Source organism: Temnothorax longispinosus, chromosome 9 (assembly GCF_030848805.1).
Source record: "Temnothorax longispinosus isolate EJ_2023e chromosome 9, Tlon_JGU_v1, whole genome shotgun sequence".
NCBI classification, from domain to species: Eukaryota; Metazoa; Arthropoda; class Insecta; order Hymenoptera; family Formicidae; genus Temnothorax; species Temnothorax longispinosus.
This window is the reverse complement of record NC_092366.1, coordinates 6,173,447-6,200,955: the sequence shown is the minus strand read 5'-3', so window position 1 is coordinate 6,200,955 and position 27,509 is coordinate 6,173,447. Positions and strand designations below refer to the sequence as shown.

The 27,509-nt window shown below is 48.0% G+C and overlaps 1 protein-coding gene and 1 long non-coding RNA gene across 4 annotated transcripts in view; one reads left to right on the top strand and one right to left on the bottom strand.

Annotated features, from left to right (window-relative positions):
• Positions 1–27,509, bottom strand: part of LOC139819811 (uncharacterized) — a 79,748-nt gene that overhangs the window by 13,620 nt on the left and 38,619 nt on the right. The gene's annotated exons all lie outside the window — the stretch shown is intronic.
• LOC139818742 (protein groucho-like) lies at positions 3,719–26,358 on the top strand. Of its 3 annotated transcripts, none has more exons than XM_071787620.1 (12): positions 3,719–4,185; positions 11,232–11,329; positions 11,992–12,055; positions 13,979–14,023; positions 15,210–15,347; positions 16,974–17,253; positions 18,889–18,914; positions 21,529–21,690; positions 22,321–22,916; positions 23,244–23,519; positions 23,616–24,219; positions 25,091–26,358. In XM_071787620.1, exons 1-12 carry the CDS (start codon positions 4,120–4,122, stop codon positions 25,199–25,201), a joined length of 2,466 nt encoding a protein of 821 aa, XP_071643721.1. In that variant the 5' UTR covers positions 3,719–4,119; the 3' UTR covers positions 25,202–26,358. The 3 variants fall into 3 exon arrangements, with proteins under 3 accessions (XP_071643721.1, XP_071643720.1, XP_071643722.1); XM_071787619.1 differs by having other exon boundaries at positions 13,979–14,035; XM_071787621.1 differs by lacking the exon at positions 21,529–21,690 and having other exon boundaries at positions 13,979–14,035.

The window sequence follows — 27,509 nt, the reverse complement described above, 5'->3', positions numbered from 1 at the left end:
CGTCGCTCCAATGGATTTGACAGATGAAAAGTAACAGGCCGCGTCTCTCTTTCTCGCGCGTACCGATACCTTCTCTGATGCCGAGACGAATATTAACGGGAAGGGACGGGACGGGCTGGAGGGGACAGAAAGGGGCAAAAGGCGCGAAATAAGTCACGTACTTTTTTTCGCGTGTAACGGCGTCCCGGCGCTAATAACGAATCGTCCTTCCTCTCTATCCCACGTTCCTCCAATCTCTCTCTTTCTCTCTCTCTCCCCCTTTCGCTTCGCGCGCGAAATGCTCGAAAATGCTTGCGAAACCTTTTTTTCGCGGCTGTACATATACACACGGGCGCGTCCCCCTCCCGCTCGCGAATGTCGATGGTATACTGCGCGCGTAATCACGTGCGGAGAGACGGCTCCGTGGCGGAGTTTTCCGAGGGCTTTTTTGCAGCCGCGGAGCTGCCTGTCGTTGAGTCGACGAAGCATGGGGGCGTAGGGGAGAAAGCTCGAAAGCTTTTTCCGCGTCGCACCTACACGAACGCATAACGCGATTTCTTCTTCGCGCTTCCAGCCTCCCTCCTCTCGCTTTCTCTCCCTTTTCTTTCCTCCTGCGTTTTTCACAAGTTTCCGCGCGTACGCAGAAACTTCCAAATCCTTCTCGTAATATGCCATCCGGACTCGCGCTCTTGTCATTTTCTCCCGCGAGCGTTTCGACATAAGAATCAAAATCGCCCGTACCCTTCGTCAAGGAAAGATCGACTCGGGATTGTTTGAAAAATTTCGCGGTTCGAGGGATGTGCGCTTAGATTTTCGCGCGTGTGTGACGGGCTCGCGAGCCACGGATTTTCGAGCGTGACGAGAGAGGAGAAGGCTCGATCGATCGCTCGAAAGCTCGTTCGTGCCACGGTCCCGAAGGAAAGAATGATTCTAGGTATTGGGAGCGTGTCGCCGGCGAGCGACCGAGTCGGAATTCGTAGTCTTCGTCGTCGTCGTCGTAGTCGGCTTCGCGTTCGCACGCACGCGCGCACATCTCGGCGTCCTGTGTCCCGCGCCGACGTTTTACGCTCCGTGCCAATTGGCAGCCGTTGCGACCGCTCGGAATAATGCCAATTAACACGTTTTTCGACGAGTCAACCGTTCGTCGCGTTCGAACGCGAATGGACGGCGAGCACGTATCCGGTTCGCTCGACGAGCGGCGCGACGACCGGAGTCCTTCGGCTCCGAAATATTTTCCCAAACGAATCGTGCGAATCGAAAGAGAGAGAGAGAGAGGGGATGCGAGCGCATCATCGTCAGACCCGAAATCGAGCGCTTTAATGTTTTTATCGCGATTCGCGTTGTGAAATACGCTCGACACTTTGTTTGAATTCGCCACTGGACAAATAGCTTGAAAGATTAGATTCTTCTTCAATTCGCCTACGTTGCCGCGTCGTAGAAATATCTTCTTTTTATCATCGCGTACGAATCGTACGATAGCGAACTCGCGATGATTTTTGCAAAAGCCTCCGGGAGCCGATACCGATAGAAAAGTATCGCGCTTCAAACGCATATAGGCCGGTAATTGGTGTACGAAAGCTCGAAGGCGAAGAATTATCGATAAAAAAAAAGAAAAGAATCGATAGGCTCGATAAACGTGACGCTCCGCTCTCATATTTACAAAAATAATCCCGCTAAGTAAAAGATCGAAACGCGCGCTTCGAGAACGGGGGTATCGAGAACGGCGCCGCTCGATCGAGAGTGTTACAGAAAATATTGTGTTTTGTATAGCGCGATAACGCTAACGATAAAGCCTGGCGAGTTGTTTCTTTTTTTTTTTTCTTTGGGCTCCGAGATGCGTTCTCGGGAATAAACGAGACGCCGAGCATTATCGCGGCCACTTATAGTTGCACCGCGCGTATATACGCGGTTATCTCTCAAGTCGTAACATTCTTAGCCCGCCCGTCCGTCCGTCCGTCCGAGTGGAATGTCGATAAGGCGCGAGATAATGTGGGACAGCGGCGCGTTTTCTACCGAGCGCGCTCCATTTCGACAGCGCGCCCCGATAATAGCCGTATATATGCGTACATCTATATATCTCGAGCGATAATGGTACCCCAAATATACACAAATATGTATAATGATAACGAGAGCAAAGAGCCGGTCGACAGAAGTTGGAAAAGGTGGAGAAGAAACAAATTATCGATATACACCTCTTTAGAAAGTCAGTATATATCGACCGACACTTTCGACACGGTTCGTCAATAGAGGCGGAGCTACCTTTTTATCTGTGTTTTTTTTCCTCTGTCTCATTGTGGACACAGCATTGTCCGCTCTTCATTCGTTACGTCGCGCGTCGGCGTCGATTCCTTTAATTGTGAGAACTTTTCTTAATACCCCCTGTTTATGCACGCGTGACTTATATTTGTCCTTTCAAACGGAAGACACGCTACGATTTTAACGGCAACTTTTCACGCCTTTTCCATTCAGTTTGTCAGAATCGATATTTGTCTCTTTTGAAATTGTCTAGGTTTTTTTTTTGTTTTGGAGGGCGCTTAATGCTTTTGGAGTCTTACTTTTTGCTGTCAATGGTAGGTAATCTCTAACAGTTTTTTCCCTTGGAAAGACTCTCTTAAAGACTGCCTACCGCTGACGCCGTCGTGCCTTCTGAATTCTCCTTGCTGATTTTCAGAAACATTTAAAATACCAGCTCAGCAGGTGTCTTAAAACGCGCGTGTGACACGTTGCGATATAATCACATTTTTTTGTCCTTCAGTTTAGGAAGTCTCGTATTTTTTCTCGATTGTAATCTCTATTGTTCTTTTCGAAATACAGTATCGTACGCTCTTCTCTCTTTTTTTTTGCCATCTTGTCAAATTAACCCTTAACCCGCAAACCTGGGTCGTTTTCGTCCGGGCGAAAATCAAATGTAGTTGTAACTTTTGCATACAAATTATGTAAAAAAATTAAATTGTTTATAATTTTATGATTGATATTTCAAAGTGAAGCTTTGAAACACCTTCATGAATTTTTTCAGATTTTTTGCAGCCCTTTAACACTTAAAAAAACGTCATGACCCAGGTTTGCGGCGTAAAGGTGCCAAAAAAACGTTTGCAGGTTAAGGGTTATTTTAAAAGATATAAATTCCTCGAGCTGCTCCATCACGCAGTCCCTCGCGTCTCGTTCGCGTCGATAAATTATCATTCGGATTCTTTATATCGATTAACTTTCCGAGCGTGTTTTTCTCCGTCCCGTTCGGAAGTCGGCGACCGATGGTCGAGACTCGAAAATTTCGACGAAAAGAATCCGTATAACGTCCCGACGACTTTTCTCTCCGCGGGGCGTCTCGTTCGCAATACCGTGACGAATTCAATTGACTCCAGAGTCCAGAGAGGCGACCGAAGAATCTACAACTAGGCGTGAAAGAAAACATCCCATGTTGTATGCATATCCGAATTTTAGTAATCTTCGAGAAGTGACCCCCGCGGACTTTTGTTTTCGAAAGCGACGAAAGAGAAGTTCGGAATTACACGAACGATTAAGGAAAATCGCTTTTTCCCGGCGGAGCTGGCCGAGAAGGAAAAAAGCAGCGTTCGTCGAAGAGCCGTTCGTCATCCAAAACGGAAGCGTCGCCGGAAGTACCTCCTTCGGCGGAGAGCACGTGGAGGGCGCGCATCCGAGGCGACACCTGGCGCCCGGAAGGTGGCGGGCCGAACGTTTCTTCGCCGACGGCGGCGTCGGCGACGCGGCTCCGGCTCAGTTGACACACGCGCGTCGTCGGGTGCGCATCGTATCGCGCACGTCGCCCGTTCATCGGTGCCCGTTAATTTAGTCGCGTCTAATGCCCGCGGTTTTCCGTGCGGGCGCGTGCAGGAACGCCGTTTTACTCATGCGCGACTCGCGGATGCCCCACGTGCAGTTCGCGTCAGCTTGAATTCGGCCGCCACCCCGAGGCTGGACATGAGTGCGAGGGTGAATTGATTCCCTCCCCCCTCCCTCGTCCCCTGTTTTTCTCTCCCCCCCAATTTTTCGTTTACGCACGCTTCGCGGCTGTGATGTGCGACGGCGAGAGACTCGCTCTTCACGAGGCGCGGTAGTGACGTGTAACATAAAAGGAGGGGGAAAAAAAACAAGAAGAAGAGTACTTTAGGATATTCAGATATGTACCCCGGCGCCACTATGAACGCGGCGGCGGCGGCGGCCGTGGCGGCCGCGGCTCGACATCCGGTACGTATAATACGAGAGACCCTTCTTTTGTTCTTTCCTTCGTCGGGGTCCGCGGGGATTGGAAGACGTTGTTGGGCGGGACGCGGGAAATCCAGGGGACGCTATTCCCTCCGAAACGCCGAGCGAGCGCTCTTGATCGTTCGTGCAATTCTGATTTTTTTTTTTTTCACGCGGATCGTTTCCTGATTACTTACGTCGATCAATCAATTTATTAACTTCAGCTTACATCGCCAATTTTTTCTTAAAACACTCGTATACCATTCATACTTCTTATATTCACTCGTATACAAGGGGACTTGCTCCGGATTCCATTGAGCATCTTCGAGTCGATTGAATTCTTCGCGGAAATACCGAGGCAATTTTCTAAGTCGTAAAAAAAATTCAAGATTCAGAATCAGTTCGGGATCAAGAGCCCAGTGAGAGAAACAAATGATACCCTTCAGTTCCGTTATGCCTTACATTGAAAGGAATTTTAATCAATTTACTTATATATAATACCGGTACTGCTAAAAGGTAATAATAATTTAATATACGAGGATACGCAACGTCGAAAGCCCACGGTCAGTCGCGACGATCAGCCGTCAAAGGGAATTCGACTCGAAATTGTGTACTCACCGAAGGAAACGCGATTAGCGAAGGACACTCCACTTTATCGATAAGATAAAAGTCTCGCGTTTCGCGTAATTTGCCTTATCTACAAACTGAACGAGGAATAAAGTCCGTAAACGCAAACGCCATAAAGATTACGCGACACGCGGGAAACGGCGGTGAGACTCGATGAAGTTGACGAGTCAACTTATTGTGGTCGAACATTTCTCGAAAATTCCCAACTTTTTCCATTTCCGAATAGACAGGTATTTCTTCCCGTCTCGTTCCCATTGTGTTCCCGTAAATATTTCCGAACTTTTCCCTTAGGGAGTGTTCGCATTTATTTGGAGACGTCCTACGTGTTCCGAAATACCGTAGAAGTTTGAAATTTCAAGCCGAAGTAACACGATTATGCTGTGAAACGAGGGTCGCCGTTGATGATCATTGTCCTTATCAATTTTTTTTCCTGCCCAGCTGTATCCTCTCTCGCATTCCTTTTACGCTTTCTTCGGATTTATACCTCGCCTCTCCGTCCTCCTGAGCTTGCGGAAAGTTCAATTATAAAGACAGATTAATCTATTTGTATCTATCTGCGATGATCAATCGCGAGGAAAATTATACGCTCCTTCTTTTATTTCCCCGTTGCGCTCGGACGTGTCTGCGAAACCGCGTTATTTCGAGTTAATCGATCGATATCTATCCGCCGCGCGGTTATTACCACAGATACACATCGCTCGTACCTAGGAATCGTATTATTTCTCCACCGCTGTCAACGTCACTCCCCGCGGGCTAACGAGATAATTAAAAAGTAGCGGCGGGCCGAGCCGACGCGGCGGACGTTTTCCAGGCCGACCGACGGCGCGCGGAGAGCTTAGACCAATAAATTCTTTCCGGCAATTATTTATTTTTCTACCGCGATTCCCCTACGTTTTCCCCTTCCCCCTTTCGACTAATGCTTGATAGTTCCGCGCCCTCGTCACGCACGCACGCACGCACGCACAGATACCTGCGCTAAGTATCTGGGCGCAACCCGCGCATAAATACGCGCCGGATGAAATTGACCTACGTTATATGGAGAGTGGAGGGCGGGGAAGGAGGAGCAGAGGGGAGGGGAGGGGGCAAAACGCGGACCACGCACGCGGACAGAGTCGAGCCGACGATGACGGAAAAATATTTGGCCGCCGAGCAAATTTTCATTCGACTGTAAACACCCGGCGAGCCGAAGCGGAAAAGCTCGTACGCGAACGACGAAAATAAATCTATATATCGCGGCGCGACGCGGAAGGGCGGGAGGGAGGGAGGGAGGGCACACAAGAGGGCCACCCCGGAGCCGCCCGCGCCTGGTGGTCCGCAATTGCGTCATATCTATATAGCTGCCATCGCGCGCTCCGATGATTACCCGCGCCCGCGTCCGGAAAAGCGGAGCGACGAGAGAAAAAAAAAGAGTTAAACGGAAAAGTGGGAAAATAGACACGCGGGGGAGGAAAATAAAGGAGTACGGACTCGCCACCGATCGTCTTAGGAGACGCGTTTCCGCGGCCAAGGCGAAAATAAACGCGCGTCAGGTATTCCGAGACTTCGCGGCGGATTTTTCCATCATTGCGACGTTTTCCTCAAAGTATTAATCTTGTATCTTCTCGCTAATCTTCGCTCATACTGAGGAATCATGTTTTAGCGACGAGGTGACCTTTCGCTCCGGGGAAAGCAGGATTATACTCGGACGATCGGTTAGTTTAACCAAAAGCACTTGCATTTGTTTATATTAAACATATAAAATATTCGTTCTACTTATTCCTCGTGCTTGTGTCATTTTTTATCTACGCTTATACTTTCGCAGGCGCGCGGTGGAGCGATATCTCATTAGCGTTCCACCAGCGACGACACAGACCGATCTGCCGTTGTAATTATTTGCCGGCGCGGCGAGAAGAGATGGGGACAAAATTGAAATCGAGACGAGACAGGGGGAGAGAGAGAGAGAGAGAGAGAGAGGGAGGAAGAGGAGGAGAGAGATACCGCCGAACGATATCGCTCGCGCACCACGAAATTTGCGGGCCGCGGGCTCGCCCGCTCGCGCGCGCTTCCGCAGAACCGCAATATGCATTGGTAATTACACCGCGATGAATTACACCGTGGAATGAGCGAAGCGTGTTACGTGCAATTGGCGCGAGCATTATAAATCTCGTCACGTGCAAACAGTTGGCCACCTCGTCTTCTGTCTTTCTCCCACTCTCTCTCATTCTCACTGAATTCATACGCGTTGAGAATCTCAGATGAAAATTGTGCGCGAACGAGACGTGAGATGCGTCACATTTTTTTAACAACACGCCGTACAATTTTAATCTGTTATCACGCGCAGTGACGCGCAATAACGCAAGTGGAGTCGATTAAACGTCGACAATGGAACGCCTTCAATTTTCGAAGACTATCACGTGTAATCCACGCGAGAACTGAGTCACGTATTTACATGATAGTAACGAGTTTACTGATTTATCGGAAAGTGGTCCGACGCGCTCTCGATTAATTCGCGTCTCGTACGATGTAAATCGCGAAGAGAAAATAACGTAAATATTACGCTACTTATATCTGTCGCGACCAAACTGTCGAGCGACTTTGGTGACTCTCGGCCGTCATCGTCATTGTCACCGTGCCACCAACGTTTTCGATCTTCGGAGACGATTGGTATCATGACTCCGTCACCGTCGCTGTCGTCGTCGCCGTCGCTCTCGTCGTCGTCGTCGTCATCCTCGTCGTGACGCTCTGGTGCTTGACCGAGTTGACACAGGCGGTGGTTATTGGCACTCTGCGCAGGGCCGCCAGGGCTGTTTACGTACAAGCTGTACAAATATTATTTCCGGGCAAACCGGCCCGTCGATCATTACGAAACCCCAGGCGGAAAGTTTCAACGGATACTCCTTGCCCCGCTCTCCTATACCTTCCTCTTTGTATACACACAGACGTATACACACGTATATCGGGCTCTTGTGGTAACGTTGAGCCCTTTAAACCGACGATCCTGCGTCCCTCGAAACGACTGTCCTATATAGAAATTAGATCTATTGCCCGGATCGAATCGAGGATCTTCGAAGTCTTGTATTTAAAGATATATATGGAGCTTACACTGATCTTTGCTACACTAACAATAAAGCCGGTCATTATGTGTTCGCACTCCACGAAAAGGTGGCACGTCCCGGAATATTCTTTCCCAGGGGAAAAAGAACTTTGATTCAAAATACGATAGAGAGATTACTATTTTCACGATCCGCGAATAGCGAAATAGCGTGTATTAAATCGTTGGGTCGTAATTCAGGTATTGAAAGCCATTTGGTAATAAAAATTATTAAAATTATATAAAAAAATTATTGTGATGAGTGCATAGGTACGTGGATAAGCAGCAGCAATTCACTCAACTGTTGAACAGAACATCTTCTAAGAAGATGATACGAGTCTCTGACGAGATTCATACCTTGTTATGTTAAAGATTGTATTTTGTAAAAAAAAAAAAGAAATATGTTTTAATATAAGAGAATTAATCATCAAGTCTGAAATTATAATCGACTGTTGAATTAGCAAAAACTGTTCATGCGCGCATAAAAAAGGGAGTTTCAATATCGCTTCTGTTTGCCTCTTCATCTATACATCTTTTTGTCACGCGTTCTTTTTTCTACGTTTTTATATCTGCGGTTTTTTCGCTGAGTCTATCTCGCGTCTAGACGTGTAAAATTATCTTTTATCACGGAGTCTATGATTAATTAGTGACCGAGAGGGTTCGTCGAGCACGAAGATTTCTATCGCGTCGAAGCGGCGCGACGTTAATGTCGGGAGTGTATTTAACTATTTAATTAATCGTCGCTAATCAATCTGGAAAAACCGCCGAGCTCGTAACTCGACTCGAGTGATTTGATTGTCGACATCTACCAATTTAAGGCCCGGCGGAGCCGTCAGATAAGAAGTATTAAAACGCCCGGCCAACTTGTTCAAATTCTCGCTGTTCTCGTTGAATTTTTTCTTCGAAATGTTTCAACGTTAATGTAAAATATTGACACTGAGCGATTCTTAAGCGCAATTAGTCGACCGACGACGGCGCGGCAAATAAGAAGCTTTTTGGCACACGCGTTATTAGGTGACGCAATCCGGCTGACTTAATTACGGTCGTTAATTCAACCACAATGGAGTTCTAAATCACCGCGTTATCTCGTAAACGTATTTAGACTTAAACGCGTCTCATTTTGAAAGAACGTCGCGTTAACGTCGGCTGTGATCGGTCGTAAAAGAAATGTTGACGAAAGGAGCGCGCGAGAAACGACGCGAGCGGAATCACGAAAATTCTCTCTCTAGAGATTCCGTGACTTTTTGCTTTCAAAGCGACGCGACGGAGGGGGATCGTTTTTGTCGCGCGGGCCAACGCGCCGCGTTTTGCTCCCGTCAAGTGAGAAAAAAAAAGAGAGGAAAAAGGGTATCGCGATCGTGTGTGCGCGCACGTGACGCGCGACTTGACACGTGTAACTTCGGGCAGGCCGAGCGAGCGCGCACGCGCGTTTATGCCCCGTGTACACTGTTCACAATAATGAGGAGTTTGCACAGACCGGGATCCCGACGTTCTTCAAACAGCGAGAGGCAAGGACAAACACGGCCCTATATGGACGGATGGACAAACACGACGTATGCGTTCGTGCTCGCTCGCTCGCTCGCTCGCTCGTTCGCTCGTTCGTTCGTTCGTGCCCATGTCGTCGGATCGGCGTTAAACTGACGCGAACGCGACGCCGAGTACCTATACCGCTACGAGAGAGCGAGGACTTCTCTTCGCCCTTCCCGCCGCGCCGCCGCCGCCGCCGTCGCCTCCGCTACGGAAACTATCGACCATCACCCTCGCTCAACAAGCACCATAAGCGATATGCTGGCTAACATTTGCCGGGCTAAGCACACAAATACGATACAGTGCTGTTTGCCCGGCCGCCAGTGGTACTCGATCGCGCCTACGATATCGCCGGAATCGGTATCGACATCGGCATCGGCACTGCCGTGCACTAACGGTTGCATTCGTCTCGTGATCATAGAGATTTATGAATGATTGAATGGAGGCGATATGCGGAGCAGCGTCATGAGAGGATCGAGATCTCCGCTAGATCCTCGCCAGAGGAAAAGGGAAAGAGAGAGTTAGAGAGAGAGAGAAAGAGAGAGGGGGAGAAAGAGAGAGAGAGAGAGAGAGAGAGAGGCGGTGTAGCGTGCAGCGTGCGGCATGTGCCATCCTGGCGCATCCTGGCGTGACGGCCAGGTCAGCTGGTCGGTGGTTTGCGAACTATCTCAATTTGCCTAAGCCGCAACCACGGCGACCGCGAAAACCACAACTTCCCTCGTCGTGGCCACCTTTGGACACCCGCCCCTTCCCTCCTCTTCTACCCGCAATTCCTCTCTTCCTCTCACCGCGACCTCCATCCGACTATCCGTTTCCTCTCTGCCTGCCTGCCTACCTACCTACCTATCTACCTACCTACCTAACTCTCCTTTCTTCTCACGCTCGCCCGCGCCATTGTCGCGCGTCTCAGCTCCAATCCCAATTTCGAGAATTTAGCGAGTTCTGGTTCGTAATACGGCCTTCGACCGCACTGGCGGGACACGCGCGTTGCGTCTCTCTCCTCTCCGGAGAGATCGAATGACTTTGACCCTTCCTGCCGAGAGCGGCGACGCCTTGAAACACCGCGCTTATTGTTTCGAGTCAAGAATTCATTCATTGTTAAGTTCAACGTATGTCATTAGTTTAGATGAAGAAGTCGGACAAACGTTAACTCTCCACATGACGCCGTCAACAGATATCAATGTCGTCGCTCGCCGCGCCGGGTAATTTACGGATCCGCCGAAGGACGCAATGTCCGCTTACGGAGGATGTCGTTAACGATATATATATATATATTTATCACCCACACGCACGTATTCGTACGCGACACAGCCCAGGCGGCTCATAGTTTCGGTTGTAGCGTGTAATCCTCGCGGACACCGCAAACATGTAATTAACACTTGCTCTCTCTCTCTCCGCGCGCGCACGTGAGAGCTGTCGTTGCAGCGCAGCTCTCTCGGGCTCGAGAGACGATAACCGATTGCCGGCCCGACTCCGTGTAATCGCGCGTGCACGTACACGCGTTTTACGTGTGTGCGCATCTACATCTATACCATCTACTATGAACCCTCGCCCCCTCCCTCATGTGCTCCAATCTACCGCGAGCTTCGTATCACTTTCGCTTGAACGGCGCCACCCCCTGCCCTTTCGCGGTCGAACAGCTGTACGGAGTTAATTATTCGGGATGGGAGAGATCTCTCGATGGAGGGGGGGGGGAGGTGGAGCGATCGATCGATCCGTCGACGTTTCTAGGACACGGATCGATTGATATTGATACATACATGTCGTACCGGCTAGACCGACTGCGCGAGGTTTCTCACGTTTGTTTTTTTTCTTTTGTCCGCAGGGCCCGCCGCAACCCAACCAGCCGTTCAAGTTCACGATCGCTGAGTCCTGCGACAGGATCAAGGAGGAGTTCAATTTTCTGCAGGCACAGTATCACTCGTGAGTATCAGCGATCATGTGGTTTTTGCCGATATCGATATCGCGGCTCCGAGACATCGCGCCGCGCGGGAAAAAAGAAGCACTTTGCCGTTTGCGACGTTCGATTCTCTCTCTTTTTCCTCTCCCTTTCTTTCCTTCTTACTTTTGTCTGAAACGCGGAAACGCGCGCGTAAGGACTGCGGCAAAGTCGTATCGCGCGCTTGCGGAGAGAAAAAGGTCTGGGAACGGGCGCAGCTGCCGGGCGCTCTGCGGAGTGCACGCTATATCCTGCAAACGTAGTTTGCCACGACAGATACGTAATGGCAGCTCGCGAATACACGAACTCGAGCTTCTCGAGTTTCACAAACGCCAGGGAAGACGGGCCTTGCATTTTTCAGCAGTGCACGCGGGCGGGTGCGCGCGCGGATCGAAACTTTTCTCGTTGTCCGACAGACGGTTTCTTCCTTTTCTTCGCTTTTTCTTTTTTTTCTTTTCGCTCGCCACGTACGGAGCATATTCTATTCGCGAAAAGAGAAAGAGAGAACGCGGTTTCCGCGGTTCGCGGTTCTCTCGTTCCCTCGTCTCCTCCTCTCTCGTCTCTCTTCCTTGATTCGAATCAACCTATAGACGAGTCGACTGTTTTCGCATGCGTTTCACGTTATGTTCTTTCTCTCTTTCCGCAGGCTGAAGCTAGACTGCGAGAAACTGGCTAACGACAAGATCGAGATTCAGCGTCACTACGTGATGGTAAGTGCAATCATCGCTGCGTTGTAAAGTTAGACGTGCCAGTTAGACGCCGTAACGTTTCCCTCGACTACCTCTTGCCTCCGTATTCCTCCTCCTTTTCCCTCTCTCTCTTTCTCTCTCTCTCTCTCTCTCTCTCTTTCTCTCCCTCGTCTCCCGTATCCAGAATAATCATGCTCGCTCGACCGCTAAACCACCTCGGCTTCTTAGCATTAATTGCATCCTCCAAGTCGGTGTCGGGGTCGGGGCTTTACATTGGCTCGTTACGTTGCGCGTAACGTAGTCAGATATACTACAGATACATGTATATGTATGTATGCGCTCGTGCATAGCTAATGACTCTAAGAGCCAGTGGCTCTCATCGAATTAGTCTACCAATGCTCACACAAGCGCAGCTGTCTCGCACGTTTAATGACGGAGTAATACGCTGGTTAGGTCATGGCGGCCGACGACGGCGGCGGTCTACGTCTCGTTAATATTCGAGCGTCTTCTCTTATCCATGCGTCTCGCATCCGCGATCGGCCCACCACCGCGCTCTCCTACAGCGGCGCGCGACACCAAAGAGAGAAAAGAAACGGACGAGGCGCCGCCGCGACGAAGAGTTATTTATGAACTTTCAAGAAGCCGTGAGAGGGAAAAAGTATCCTCGATCACTCGGGGAAGGGTTCTGAAATTTCTTCACGCGACTGAAGGATCGAAGAAGCGATGGGAAATGACGCTAAATTGAATTGAAAATAAACCTCAGATTTTCTAATCGCCGTTATACAAATTGGCAACAATTTCGAGATCGCGCAACATCCGCGTTACGCCGTTAGTCCCTTATTTACCCTCTTCATCGGGAGCATCGCGATAATTAAATCGAAAACGCGGCGTCGTTGCGCGAGCTTTACGCTCGTGGCCGTCGATTTACCGTTACCGTTTTAATTCGTCGACCTAATCGGCGTGTAGGCACGGCACGCGGGCCACTACTTTAAACGCAATTAATCTCTGCTTTAGTCCATTTGATACAAATGCTCCCTTTCTCTCTCTCTCTCTCTCTCTCTCTCTCTCTCTCTGTCTCTCTCTGTCTCTCTCTCTTCTCTTCTCTTCTCACCACCGTTCGCCGCCGATGCGCGACGCTATCCTCGTTAACGCGCGTTAAGGATGTTGCACCGCTCGCCGTAACGAACGAACGCTGTTGCCCCCGGGGAAAGAGTGTGCCATTGGCCGATGCCGTTGCCGCTACAGCCGGCCGATCTCAACAGTCTCCGTTAGCGCGCTCTCCATCCCCCGGCACTCGTTTCCAGGGTCCTATCTCTTCCCTCTCTGCCTTCACCTCCGCCACCGTGTCTATCTCCCGGGTGAAATAACTTACTTACAAGCGCAATTAATTCGCCCGAGTAATTACTGGGCTAATGGCCCGTAAAATTAAGAACCTGTAACCCGGACGGTGCGCGTTTACACGCGTTCGCCTCTTCGTCTCGTACTTCTCACTCGCGCGCGCCATCTCTCTCTCTCTCTCTCTCTCTCTCTCTCTCTCTCTCTCTCTTTCTCTCTCTCTCTTTCTCTTTCTCTTTCTCTTTGCAACTGCAACGGTGGCCCACCTTTCAAATACACTCGGCGGACTGGAGTACATTATCGCGATTAGCAATAATTAATAACACGTTAGTGTAGTTGAAACGGCTCTCTGTTCGAACCGGCCGTTGGAGGATTTAAAGGAAATCTCTGACGGTTTGCGATGCAATCGCCACCCTCGAAAAACATCCCCTATTTCTCCCCTAGTTGCCGAGAAATGTTGACTTCTTAATTAATTACATCACGGGAAATTGCCAGTTGCATTGATTTCCTAATTAATTAGAAAAATAAATCTCTGGAAATTTGCAAATTGCCATACGATGCTTTATAGTTAATTACTGAAATGTATTATGGAAAATTTCTCTGTTGCAGTATTACGAGATGTCTTATGGTTTAAATGTGGAAATGCACAAACAGGTGAGTTTGAACGTAAGTTTCATTCTACTCCGATCTTTTGGGGTTGCCGAGGAAAAATTCGGCTTTTTTAATCTAAATTTTTTTCATTATTTGCGCTCTATTTATACATTAAGGCAGTTTTGTTTTCCAAATACTATCGTTACACTTGGGTGTGCGTGCGCGCGCGCGAGCATTCTGCTTCTATAAATCTTCATTACATTTTATTCTTATATGTATCATAATTTTTCCGACTTTACTCGTTGACTACCTTATCTTCTTTATCTTCTGATATCGTGATATCAATTCTACAATCTTCTTGTGTGCCTAGAATAAAATAGACTTCTCTATCTATATCTATATTTGTCTCTCTCTATATATCCATCGGCTTATTTATGACCCAATGTCCGGCAAACACGTTGCCGTTGGGCCATCAGGTTCAAAGAACGGCGAATGCATCTCGAGATTCTCATGGAGGACGGCGGAGAGAATCGTCGTCGCGTCGGTGGAAGGGCTCGGCTCCGTAAATATCGTCTCATTATTTCGTGCGTCTTACACGTTTCACGAGTGCTTTATTCTCGGAATACGAGCGCGCGCGCGCGTATACGCACGGATCGTAACTACCGCGCCGCGTCGCGAGGAACTGCGCTCGCGAACGCGACGAAAATAGAGGAACGCCCCGTTGACAGCGGATCGCCTCCCGGTCGGAAATATGTAGCCAGCCTCGCTCGTTACTCGCGCGTTTAAGACGACGAAGCGTTAGGTGGTCACCGCCTAACTCGCGCTTTCATTACTCACTCGACGCGTCTCTCCGTCCGTTGAGATATGCGGCCGGGGGCACCAGCCGAGACTGCAGCTGAGATTTAAACTATTATATGCTATTACCCCTGCGTGCGCGTCCCACATTCTATCTTGTTTCCGAGAATTCTTAATCCGCCTGTCGAGCCATCGGCTTAAAACGCGTATTCGCAATAAGCACCGAAAATAATCGAGAGGATCCGTGACGTCGAGTTTTCTCTTCACACGAGCCTTTTTATTAATCCCGTTTTTTTTTTTACGACAGAATAAATGTTAAATCTTTAAACTGTTCTAACCGTCTAGTCTAACGTATCAAATATACTATAACGGATTATATGTGTAATAGATTTCTTCGATTTATTTTATCGTAATTATATTTTCCATTTATCGTATACTTTTATCATCGTTGCAGACGGAGATAGCTAAACGTCTGAGTGCACTTCTCACTCAAGTCATACCATATCTCCCTCAAGATCATCAACAACCGATCGCTACTGCCTTTGATAGGGCGAAGCAAGTCACGATGGCTGAATTAAATACCATAATGGGAGTAAGTACATAAATATAATTTAATGAGAAACATACACAATGTACGCGAACAAGCTATCCTATAATTTCCAAACCTTCCGGCAAAAATATAACAGGGGTGAATAATTATTTTATCTTGGTTATTATTTCGCCATCGTTATGTTTTTCATGGCGTGCCAGATTTTCTTTATTCCACAGCCGCGATGATAAAACCGCAATTGCGCGCGCAACCGAAACGGAGTTGACATTCGGCAGACGCGTCGCGTATAATTAAATTCCGAGTTGATTCTCGCGCGCATGATTCGAATAATTTCTCAGTCCCGAGGACTTGTCATTGTTGAGACAGGCATATACGCCGAAAGAGAAGTTGATGCTTAAGGTTGAATCATCGCGCAAATTAATGTATAATGTTCTCGTTTAAAACTTCTAACAATTATGTCGAATTATTGACACAAATATCGGTTTCGCGATGGAAACAATTTCTCTATTACGTTTGCATAATATCTTCTCACTTTGCAAAGTGTTTCCCATCGATAAATTAATGCCAAATCACGCGCGGAGCGAAAACATTAGCTAGATTTAACTCGCGGTGATGCGTCCAATCGAGACGCCTTTTATCGCGACGAGACCGGGGAAAAATGATCGCTCGGACAAGGCCGATTGCGGCACCAAACCGCAATCTCGCCAATCTGTCATTACGCGACGCGCGTCGCTGTATATATACGCGGGAATATAATTAGCGTGCTAGTATGTTACGGGCTGTCGAGTAGGGGTTCGTGGCGAAGGGATTCGCACGACGACGGGGAAAGTACGGGGGAGACGGGGGTGGTGGCACACAAAACGCCGCGCGCGCGGAGGGCAAGGGTGTGCGGCGCAGACCGAAGGGACGATGAAGGCAAATAGACAGAAGCGCTAACCCTCATGAATATGTATTATTCGGTAAACAGAGGTTGAATCAATATTTCGTTTAATAACACTGCGCGAGGAACGTATAGTCCTCCATCCCCCACTTGTCCCCCCCTCCCTCCTCCCTTCACGACCCCTTTCCATCTTCCTCCCGCTCACCTCGGGCGAAACGCGATGACGCGGTCGCGGGGGGCTCTCCGATCTTTCTCTCTCTCTCTTCCCGCTTGCTTCCTCTGTTCCCGCGCCACACGCGTTGCGCGTATTATTCACGGCGCGTTAAACCTCGTTTGGGACTATTACGTTTCGTTTCACGCGCCGGAAACGAACGCCGCGATTTTCGACGTGCACCGGCGTTCCGCCGCGAGGGTCGCGCGATTTTTCAATCTCGCGATCGGAGATAACGCGCGAGTTTTTATCCTACGCGAACGTTTCAGGAGGGCGATGTATTTTTTAACGTCATCTCCGTATATTCGCGATACCAGTCAGAAATTTTATTCTAAGCAATCACGTTGAATTATCGTCCGCTCTCTTGCCCATCTTCCCCGTGTCCATTTTCTATTTAATTTCATGTAATAAAATATACCTTCGCTACGTAGCGTAGCGAGTTTTTCGAACTCAATTTCGTTGGCCCATTATCGTGTCTCGTGATCGTGGTCCTTGGGAATCTTCGCACGTACAACAAAACCGCGCATATGCGCAAAATCGATTTGTACGAATGATATTTTGCACGCGCGGTTTACAGCAACAGAGGCCAGACATACCGCGGTTCCTTCAGCAAATGCACGCTCAGCAAATACCACCGGGGGCGGCGATGGGTCATCCGGGTCTACCTGGACTTCCCGGATTGGGGCCAACTGCCGGTCTTCCGGTGCCAACTTCCGCGTCCGCGGCTTTGCTCGGTCTCGGATTGACTGGGACGGCCGGCGCGGCCCCCGGGACGACCGCCGCCGCGCATTCCCTGTCGATGCTCGTCAAACCCGAGATCCACCGTGGTCAACCGGATGACCTGAAGAGCAACGGCGGTAAGTCGACTCTGTAACTCCCCGATATCTTTGATATGCGGCATAATTGTGTCGCTATATGTCAGGTGACTCGAAACCGCCTCTCGCATCTCGCAGATTTGTGAATAAATTCAGAATTTTTAGCTCTCATCATCTTTTATCCTGACGAAATCCGGTTATTATACGATTATTCGTTGAGACACAATTTCATGCTATATTTGATTCCATGCGATTCGAAAGATAGCGCTTTGCAATTGATCTTTCTGTCTTTCGCGATCAATGTACGGGAACAAAAGACAATTTTGAGTAAAATTCCGATTTCTGGTCACGTTTGATTTAACAAGTGAAATCGATATAAAAAAATATTGTTTGCAAAGCGATATATATTTTTCTGTTTTATATAACATTTGAAATGAAAAAACTGGTATGAACATAGATATGACATAATATCGGTTACATAACTTTTCGGTATTATAGGGTATTATAACGATATTATTACTATGTTATAGATATTATTGAAAACATTAATATATGAAATTATAGTTTCTGCTCTCGTAATGCAAGTTCAAGAACAAACGGACTTAAAGTTTCTCTTGCAAATTAAAAAAAAAAGAATTAATCGTAATCGTAATTAATTGCAAAGTTCCGAATTTATATATCTTAATTCGTTCGTTTAACCTGCTTTGTGAGATATACATCATGAGTACACTACAAATCCAATTGATCTGATAACATTAACATTCAATGATATTCAATCATACATGTGTATAATCCATTATAATACCGAAAAGTTATATGTATATGAATATATATATGTACCAGTATGAAAATTTCGGTTATATATATAACTAGTATTTGGGCGTTCAGTATCGGTATATAATTAAAGATTTTTAGCAATGTGGTTTTGAGAATAGAGATAACAAGTGCTAGAGCGAAATTATTTCAGTCTCTGATTTATCCTACACATAATCACGTGAGAGAGGAAAATTTCTACCGATCGTCACAAAGTTAACGAAGATCGACGAAGGGCGGGAGGGATGTAGACTTACACACACACACACACACACACACACACACACACACACATACCTACATATATATATATTTATTATATGTATATATATGCGCGTATATAGGCGAGACTTTTGACGACCCCTCTTTTTCTCTCACCGGGAAATGTTCAAAGCACTTTATTACGGGTATCCGCTTTCGGCGGAGCGAGCGTGTTTGCGTCACCCTGTTAGCGGACGCGCTAGCGGCGGTTTTCAGCGAAAAGCGCGCATAAATATGCATGAAGATCATTTATATGGGTGCCATCCGGGCCCCCCGTCTCCTCTGCTCTCGCCCTTCTACCCACCCCTACGGCTACTGACCGTCGTTTTACGACGCAGCACGTTATTAACATTTTATCGATACTCGACATTCGATCGTTCTCAATATACTCGCGCGATTCCTTCGTATCTTATCGCACCGACATACGTTTATATAACTTATAACATACCGGATCGTACGGTTTTAAAATTGAAGTATTTACGTAGGTGATGGGGTCCGATATTAGCAATCTGGTATATTCATATGGAAACCTATATGTTTAGACACATCGTTTTGATTCGCAGCGTGGATTGCGATACTATATGCGCATCTGTTTGCTTTCAGGTCTGAGTTCGACGGAGGACCGACACGTGAGTAACATCTTTTTCCATTTTATACATATCACGATGAATTATTTAACTTGCGACGTTGAAACGTCGTGAATCTCAAAGGATTGCGCGAATGTGATCGTTTCTCGTTTTCCCAACGAACACACGGTCACCGTATAGCATCGCACGCATTGGCATGTCGATATTTCAAAGATTAGTCAAAATAAAAATGTTGAGAATACGATATACGATACAGTCAAGTTTCCACGAAGTTAATTTTAAATTATTTATTAAATACAAATTTGCGTCTGCGAATACGTATATTGCGTCGCTGCGGAGAGAACACTTGGAACAAAGATTTCGTTAAAGTCTTTCATAAGTTAAGCGAACCGTTTACGGAGACTATTTGTCGCGCTTTGCAAAAGCGATGTGTATTTTGTTATACGGTGTATATACGTGAAAACGCGTACGGCTTGTACAACGTACCCTCGACCGAGTGGCACTTATCGCGGCCTCGTGTATTACACGCACATTACGCGCGTGTAACTTGACTCGCGCGCGCGTCAAGAGTGCAACGAGCGCCGCTTCAGCGTACTTGGCGTACGAGTGCATACGTGCTGCATATTGCAATTTATACTTTCGACCGGCTCGCGTACGGGGCGCGAGGAGGGGCGTTATAAAGTGGCGAGAACGGGAGACAAAGAGGACGGCAGCGTCACTTTACCACCGAGCCTATTTGCATAATTTTCAAGTGTCCCCGGTTTCTCTTCCCTCAATCGCGAGACTTCTGAAGAAGTAGGCTCCGCGCACTTGTGACTTTTTTCCCGTGACGAACGCGTGACACGTGCGTGCGAGACGATTGAACGTAACGACGCAACGTGATCCACCGTGTGCGAAAGATAAACCGTCGCTCAATTTAGAAATTAGATTCCAAGAACGGACGCGCCGTACGCATTCTTTATCTGGAAGAAGTCGCGCGCGTCCGTGCCCCCTCGAAGCCGGCGAGCCCTGGCGCGCCGTAGTCGCGGTAAAAAGGAAGGCGAGAAAAAATAACGTCGGGCAGGAGGAAGGGGTGTATCTTGTATTACGGGTTTGCCGAGTCTGTAATCATCGCGGGACCGCGAAACGCCCATCGACGCCCTCTCATTCCGCCTCTCGCCATTCTATTTTCTTCTCTTCTCGCCCGCCCCGTTCGTCCCCCCGCGGGCACCACTTTTCCCAGGGCCCAACCGCCCTCTCGCGCCCCGCGATCATGCGGTCTTTTTCTTCTCTCGCTGGCGCTTCGTCGATGCGCTCATTCTGTAATCATTATCGGCTCTCGCAGCTGGACCGCGGATGCGCCCGCGCCTCTCCTCTTCCGTTTTCCCTCCTTCGGCCGTCGCGTTTCCCTCTTCGTTTCTCTCGTTCGCGCTTGTTTACCTACGCATCTCTCGTCCGAATTCCATTACAGATTGACCGACGATGCGGACTCGCCGAAACGTGAGCAACGATGAGACGCGCGCCAACTTTTCCGCCAGTTCCCTCCGTCCTCCTCCCCGCGCGGAAAAACTTACACGTGGGAATTTATCATCAAGACGCGCGCTAATATTAGATCCTACGCGAATTCTCCGGCACGTTTGTATTTACGTTGGATTTTCGATGGTCTGGTATATAGGTTCGCGCGCATCTCCGCAATTATGCTAACTCGTAAATTAGCAGATACTATCGCGCGCGCACGATATCATCGAGTAGGCTCGTTCTCTTTTAACATTTTTTTTTTGAGCACTTTTTTTTACGTTCGTTTGCGAGCGCTATTTATATCATGCAATTCATCCACTCCATATTTATCTTCAAATGTATGTACACCGTTGCTGCGTTTGAGGGGATTTTTTCCGGAGCGCATGATAAATAATGCTTAATAGATAGAAAATAAATAAATAAATAAATTTTGCGAAGCACCGTCGACCAGAGACACACGATTTTATATCGTACGCGCGTATACCGACGCGCTTCATGCCGCTCGTTAAATTGATATTTCATTGAAAAGCGTCCACAGATGAAAAATCGGCGCGGCCGAACGCGATGGAAGTTACGTTTTAATACGTTCGCGACGAGTCCGGATATCGGGGCGGGCGATAGTAGGGTAAAGTCGAAATCGATTATCGCGGGCGCTCGCGTGACGATTGATAATAACCCGCGCCGACGCCGGTAATTACGGTTTTGTCACGTTCGTCGGCGCCGCAGGGAATATGTGGCTAATCCGTTGTTCCAGCCTGTACTTGCCGCGCGGTGTCTGTTGTTAAACGAGATTAACGATATCCGCGGGAGATTAACAGGGTGGGAGACGAGGGGGCGAGAGGGAGAGAGAAAGAGAGAGGAGGCCCGTATAACCCGTTGGAACGACGCGTATCTTCATCCCGTGTATCGCGTGTTCGGTTTACGGCGGCATATACCGCGTATCGCGTACGCGAACGTCTATCTTTGAAGGAGAGGCTGGCTTCCCTCCCTCTATCATGCGTCGTAGAGAGCTGTGGAATATCGACAATTCGCCGCGAGATTACGATTCGATGTTCCTCGCTCGGCGATCGGGTACACGCGTAAATGCGCGCGGCGATCATTTATCCGCCGCCCTTCGCGTAATAAAGTGGCGTCGCTATACACCGCGTGTGTTTTACAGCGGGGCTCGATATCGCCGGCCGACAAGTACAACCGATCGCGCACGCCGCAAGAGGCGACTCACACTCATCATTCTCATCACTCTCAGAATCACCACGATCACTCGTTGCACCCGATGAAGAAGATGAAGAAAGAGCACGAGACGTGTAAGGACGTCGTACATGTAAGTGCTTAATAATAAAAAGATTATCCCATTCGTGTGGCTTCGGTCCGTGCAAACAAACTGTACAATCATTAATCGCAAGAGACGTTCCTTCAACCCTCGTTGTAGAACGAGGCGATAGCCATAGCTGTTTAGTGATCAACCTTCGAGACGTAGTCTCGACTCACGAAACCGCTATTCGAATAACGAATATAAGAAGGGTTATTTAAGTTAGCAAAAGAAAAAATCGGATAAAAAATTTTCAAGACAAAAAATCCCCTAATTCAAAAACCTCTTCTGTACTCTGAAAATTGAAAAGTCCCTTTCTGTCTTGAAAATTTTTCATCTGATTTTTTCTTTAACTGACTCCAATCGCTGTTTCTTATCCTACGTTCTTGACACTTCTCTCACTTAACAGTCTTGTTGAAAAGAATATTTTTTCTTTCAAAATTTACTTTATTTTCGCTCACAACGCTCTTCCGGAGAGTTTAGGATTAAAATCGACGTTTTGATTGGTCTTTTGCCCGAGCGATAATAGAACGGTAACGTCCACCAGATCGATATTGCGCTGTAGCCGATGAAAAAAATCACATTACTTGAGGGACAACAAGTTTAATCGCGCGCGCGATCATCGGTGTTTCTTTCGCACAGAGTGACGGCGAGAAGAGCGACCAAGATCTAGTAGTGGATGACGCGAGCGACGGATGTCCGAGCCCGGTGATGAACGGCGTGACATCGCCTCGCGAAAACGGCCTCGACAAAGTTTCCGTGGTTCCGTCGATGGGAACCGGCGTGCAAACCGTGACGAAGAAGGACTTGGCGCCGCATTCCCCCAGAAGCGGCACGAGCAGCAATGCGAGCACGCCGTCGACCAAGAAGATGGAGGACCGCGAGAAGCCGGCGACGCCGATTTCGAAGCCGTACACACCGACGTCAGGATCTGCGACGGCGGCGATCAGCGGAGGGATAAAATCGTCAACCCCGGGCAAGCTCTTGCAAGGACCGTCGGTACCGCCCGGTTCGGTACCACCCCCTGCGGGCGCTTACCCGAGCCCGTTGCACTATCCGCCGCCCGGTCTGCCACCGCCGCATAATCTCGCGCCGGTAGCCCACGGCCAACATCCGCATGTCGATGTGATGGCCGCTTACAACGGTTACGCGACACCTCGACCTCCCGCCGCTTTGCAACAACTGTACGATCCGCATGCGGCTCTGAGGACCTCCGTCGGGACACAAGGAGGAAAACCGTGAGTACCCATATCCATTTCAAAGATCAGCCGACCGCGGACTTTCTAATGCACGAGTCGAGCGAAAATTTCGGTCGTTCGTGAATCCTACATCTCTTCACTGATAGAAGTCACTAATAACGCGTGGTGATCGAACGGGGTAAAATAAATAAGATAAAATTAATTAAAATTTAGATACAAGTTTTTTTCAAAGTTGAACCGCGAGTAAAATTAATCGGCTAAATGTAAATCTTGTCTGAAATAAAATTTGAGTTATACAAATAATATAATTGATATCGGAGTTCGGGGAGAGACTTATCGTGATCGTTATCGGACGGGATTTCGCAGTGCGTACAGCTACCATGTGTTGAGCGACGGACAGATGCAGCCAGTGCCGTTCCCGCAGGACGCTCTTATGGGCCCAGGAATACCGCGCGTCGCGCGTCAGATTAGTACCCTCGATCACGGCGAAGTAGTCTGCGCGGTGACGATCTCGAATCCAACCAAGTATGTTTATACCGGTGGTAAAGGCTGCGTCAAAGTTTGGGATATCGGCCAAGCAGGTATGACCGACGTAAAGCCTGTCTCGCAACTCGACTGTCTGCAGCGCGAAAATTATATCAGGTCAGTAATAGCGAGCGAAACGAATTGAGAAACGAGATATGCGTTGGTGAGAAATAAACGCAAACCGCATGTGCTCCGTGCTTCTCTCTGACGCAGATCGGTCAAGTTACTCCCGGACGGTAGGACGTTAATAGTCGGCGGCGAAGCCAGTCAACTGAGCATTTGGGATTTGGCCAGTCCGACACCGAGGATCAAAGCCGAATTGACCTCCTCAGCGCCAGCGTGTTATGCCTTGGCCATTTCCCCGGACTCGAAGGTTTGCTTTAGCTGTTGCAGCGATGGAAACATCGCCGTGTGGGACTTGCAGAATCAGACCTTGGTCAGGCAATTCCAAGGACACACAGATGGAGCGTCCTGTATCGACATCTCCGCCGACGGGTCGAAACTCTGGACGGGAGGTCTCGACAACACCGTCCGTTCCTGGGATCTACGGGAAGGCAGGCAGCTGCAGCAGCACGATTTTAGTTCACAAATATTCTCCCTTGGCTTTTGCCCCACCGGCGAGTGGCTGGCAGTCGGAATGGAGAATTCGAACGTCGAGGTGTTACACGCCACCAAGTCCGACAAGTATCAGCTACACCTGCACGAGTCTTGCGTACTGTCGCTGAGGTTTGCCTCTTGCGGCAAGTGGTTCGTCTCTACAGGGAAGGATAATCTGCTGAATGCCTGGCGTACTCCTTACGGAGCATCGATATTCCAGGTTAGTTAGTGTGTGTTACTTGATTATAATCTCCTTTCATATTCGTATTGATCATAATCTCGTTGTCATCGATAAACGATGAAGAAAGGAGCTTTTGAATGTAATAATTGACGCGAAACTTGTTTAAACATATTACGGTCATTTTTTTTTTATCAGAACCGCAAACCGCGAGAAGAGAGAGAACTGAGTATTTAATTTATTGGACCGATTTAATTTGTCGAACGAGTCAAATCGGGAATGTTTTGAGAATATTAAAAGAATACGAAAGAATGCACATCTGACATTTAAATTCCGATTCCATCTGCGCTTATTACAAGCCCCGGCGTGCAAATTACACAAATTACGTTCGCACCTTTCACGCGGAGAATAAGTACGGTGTTACGCGCGCGAGACAAGACGGCGAGACGAGGCGTCGAGGACGATCGCGAAACAGCTCATTAAGGAACACTATATAATTACGCGATATAAACGAGCCATCGAGTCGTGACTCGATAAGCAGAAAAAGAGCTGATTTATAATGCTTATGAATAATCGTGTGCGCTACGTGCTGAACGTGCGATTTCGTTATCGAGTGGAATTCGAAGTGGCACAATAATAATAATAATAATAATAGATATCTGCGTGGCGGGGCTCGTAAATATGTTTACGTTTTTTTGACGTTTCGTAAAACGAGCACAAACCAGCACAAGCGAGTCTTTCCTCTTTCGAATTTTTACAACGTCCTATCTTTCTTTCTTCTTTTTTCCCCCCTCACTTTCTCCGTTCCCTTCTCTCCTGTTTCTCTCCTCTTCCAACGCACCAGCGAGCAGCGCGCTGTTATAACTGTTATCGCGTGCTCACTCGACGATATGTTTGTCGATTATATTTACAGGCGAAGGAATCCTCGTCGGTGCTTAGTTGCGATATATCGACGGACGACAAGTACATCGTCACCGGTTCCGGCGACAAGAAGGCCACCGTCTACGAGATCGTATACGTATGAGACGTATATAACGCCGTGTGAGAGGCTATCAACTGGCCATTCCATGGAAACAGAAACGCTCGCCCAGAGTTCTTTCGGGACTATTATACGACTGGTTACGACGGATGATGTGATACCGTTGTTGGTTCTCTTTGTTATCGCTGTTGTTACTCGCTCGTTGATAAAAGAGAGGGATCGTCGGCGCGAGGCCGAGCCAAACGGACACGAACAATTTCGGTATTTCCCAGATTTTAATAGTCGCCAATGTTCCCCGCCTCAAAATAAAAATCTGGAAAATACACTTAAGACTGCGATACAACGACGTAAATAAGTATAAGAGCCTAGTGAGAACGCGGTAACATCATTTCACGAGGTTATTTTGAAGATTTGACAGAGAGAAGCATTTTTTTTTCTCTTTAATATTTCTAATAAAATATTTGCAGATTATTTACACTTGTTATTCTTTTGTCAGATTGCGATAGAATAGAAAATCGCCGTCTTTCATGAATAAAGGATTTGTCTCGTTTCAAACAGTGAAACAATATTGACTTGAACTCGTAAAATTTCATAATATAAAGGTGCCTTTTCACGTTAACGCTCGACGCTCATTTTCAGCAAGTAAAAATCTTCAGAAATAATATCTTTTATTTATATATGTATCCATAAAATATTATTACTTGAAGATATTACTTGAAAATAATTAATATTTTACGTATTTCGAAGTCTATGTTTGATTGTACTAGGACGATTAACGACGATTCAGCGACGACGCTGAACATTAAACAAATTCAACTTCATTTCTTTGACGCTAGCGTCAAAGCGAAACCACCACGTTCACCTTGACGCTCATTTTCAGCGTCTCATGAATTGGCACCTTAACGCTCGGAATGAAGAAGTTGTGTTTACTGCCCCTACTGCCGATTGTTTCGTATTTTTACATGCCATTGCGATCCGTTTCGCTTGGTGCGCACGATCGCTCGTTGATTGTGATTATTCATGTCTCTTATCTGTACATTTTGTAAATAACAGGTTTTAAGTATACCGTGATATTTTTCTACTACACCGTAAGAGAGCGAGATGACAGATGTGACAATTGTAAATATCTCAAGATCAAGACATTTACAAGAGGTCAAGACGTGAAAAAATCGATCGAATAAATGGCATACGATAATTGAGAATGGCTTATCTTGTCCTTATTTAATATCTCCTTCCCAAATCTTCACTTTTATCTACGTAGAAAAATAAAGTATCCCTCATCGCTGCTATTAATTTGCTTGACGCATCGACATAATTCGGCATCCAGGAAAATGCGAAAAGTTAGTGATGATAAAAGGGGGGTTGGCGAAACGGCGAGATGACCTGTCGCACTGTTAAAAACAAAATGATTAGTGGCCGGCACGCCGATAAAAATCGGGGCTGCGCACACAGCGGGCAGGTGTCGGTGGAAATAAAAAAAACAAGGACCACTCGTTACTCCATCCACGCGAACATTGTTAGCGCAAAAAAGAGACATCAACAATATTTAGTTGTATGTTCCGGGGCACACGGCGCGGGCAGCGGCGCGGCGGATCGTCATGAAAATTACGACACTATTTCACCGATAAAAAACAAAAAAAAAGAGAGCAGTCACCGCCGGTCGCGCGTGCAGCGTGCTGACGGTTTCGTGATTGTCATGAAAACAAATCGGGGGCGAGCTCAACCTCCCACGCGCGCGCGCGCGCGGGTGTATACGTGTATAAAAAAAAAAACAAAAGCCACCCTTTAAAAAAAAAAGGGAGGAGAAAAATATACGCGTCGAGCATAGTCGAAGTCAAAACGATTGTATTTACGCCTTCGTATCGCGTGGTGAATCCGCGCGCGAGTCCGCGCCCACCCGGTGTATAATTAGCGAGGCGATGCATGCACGCGTTCAATGGAAGGTTCATCGGCGTAATGTTATTATAATAGTGGCACGTTTTGCATATGTGACCGGGTGGCGGTCGCTTCGGCAGGGGAGAAGAGGGGTCAGGGGTTAGCACGGATCGCACGGACGAGGGAGGAATAAAGTCGGGTAGGGTGAGGCTGCGATGATGCAGGGGGCGAGAGAGAGAGAGGGGGGGGGAGTGTGGTTTTACGCGGGTTTTCCCGGACGTATTTGCATGGTAATCATATGCGGCGCGCGCGAGCGAGCGCGGTGCAGGAATGACGCGGCAAGGGATCGGGGAGGGACGACCACGGGGATGAGGAAGAGGAGATAGAAGAGGAGGAGGAGGAGGAGGAGATGACGGTGGTGGTGGTGGTGATGGTGGTGGTGGCGACTATTGGAGCCGCGAGATTTGTATATCGCGGC

Bases quoted from the DNA above. Each gene is read 5' to 3' on its own strand.
- LOC139818742 (XM_071787619.1), top strand. From the start codon at position 4,120: ATGTACCCCGGCGCCACTATGAACGCGGCGGCGGCGGCGGCCGTGGCG. The intron at 18,915-21,528 runs GTGAGTAACATC...TGTGTTTTACAG, and splicing joins GTTCGACGGAGGACCGACAC to CGGGGCTCGATATCGCCGGC. The intron at 24,220-25,090 runs GTTAGTTAGTGT...TTATATTTACAG, and splicing joins ACGGAGCATCGATATTCCAG to GCGAAGGAATCCTCGTCGGT.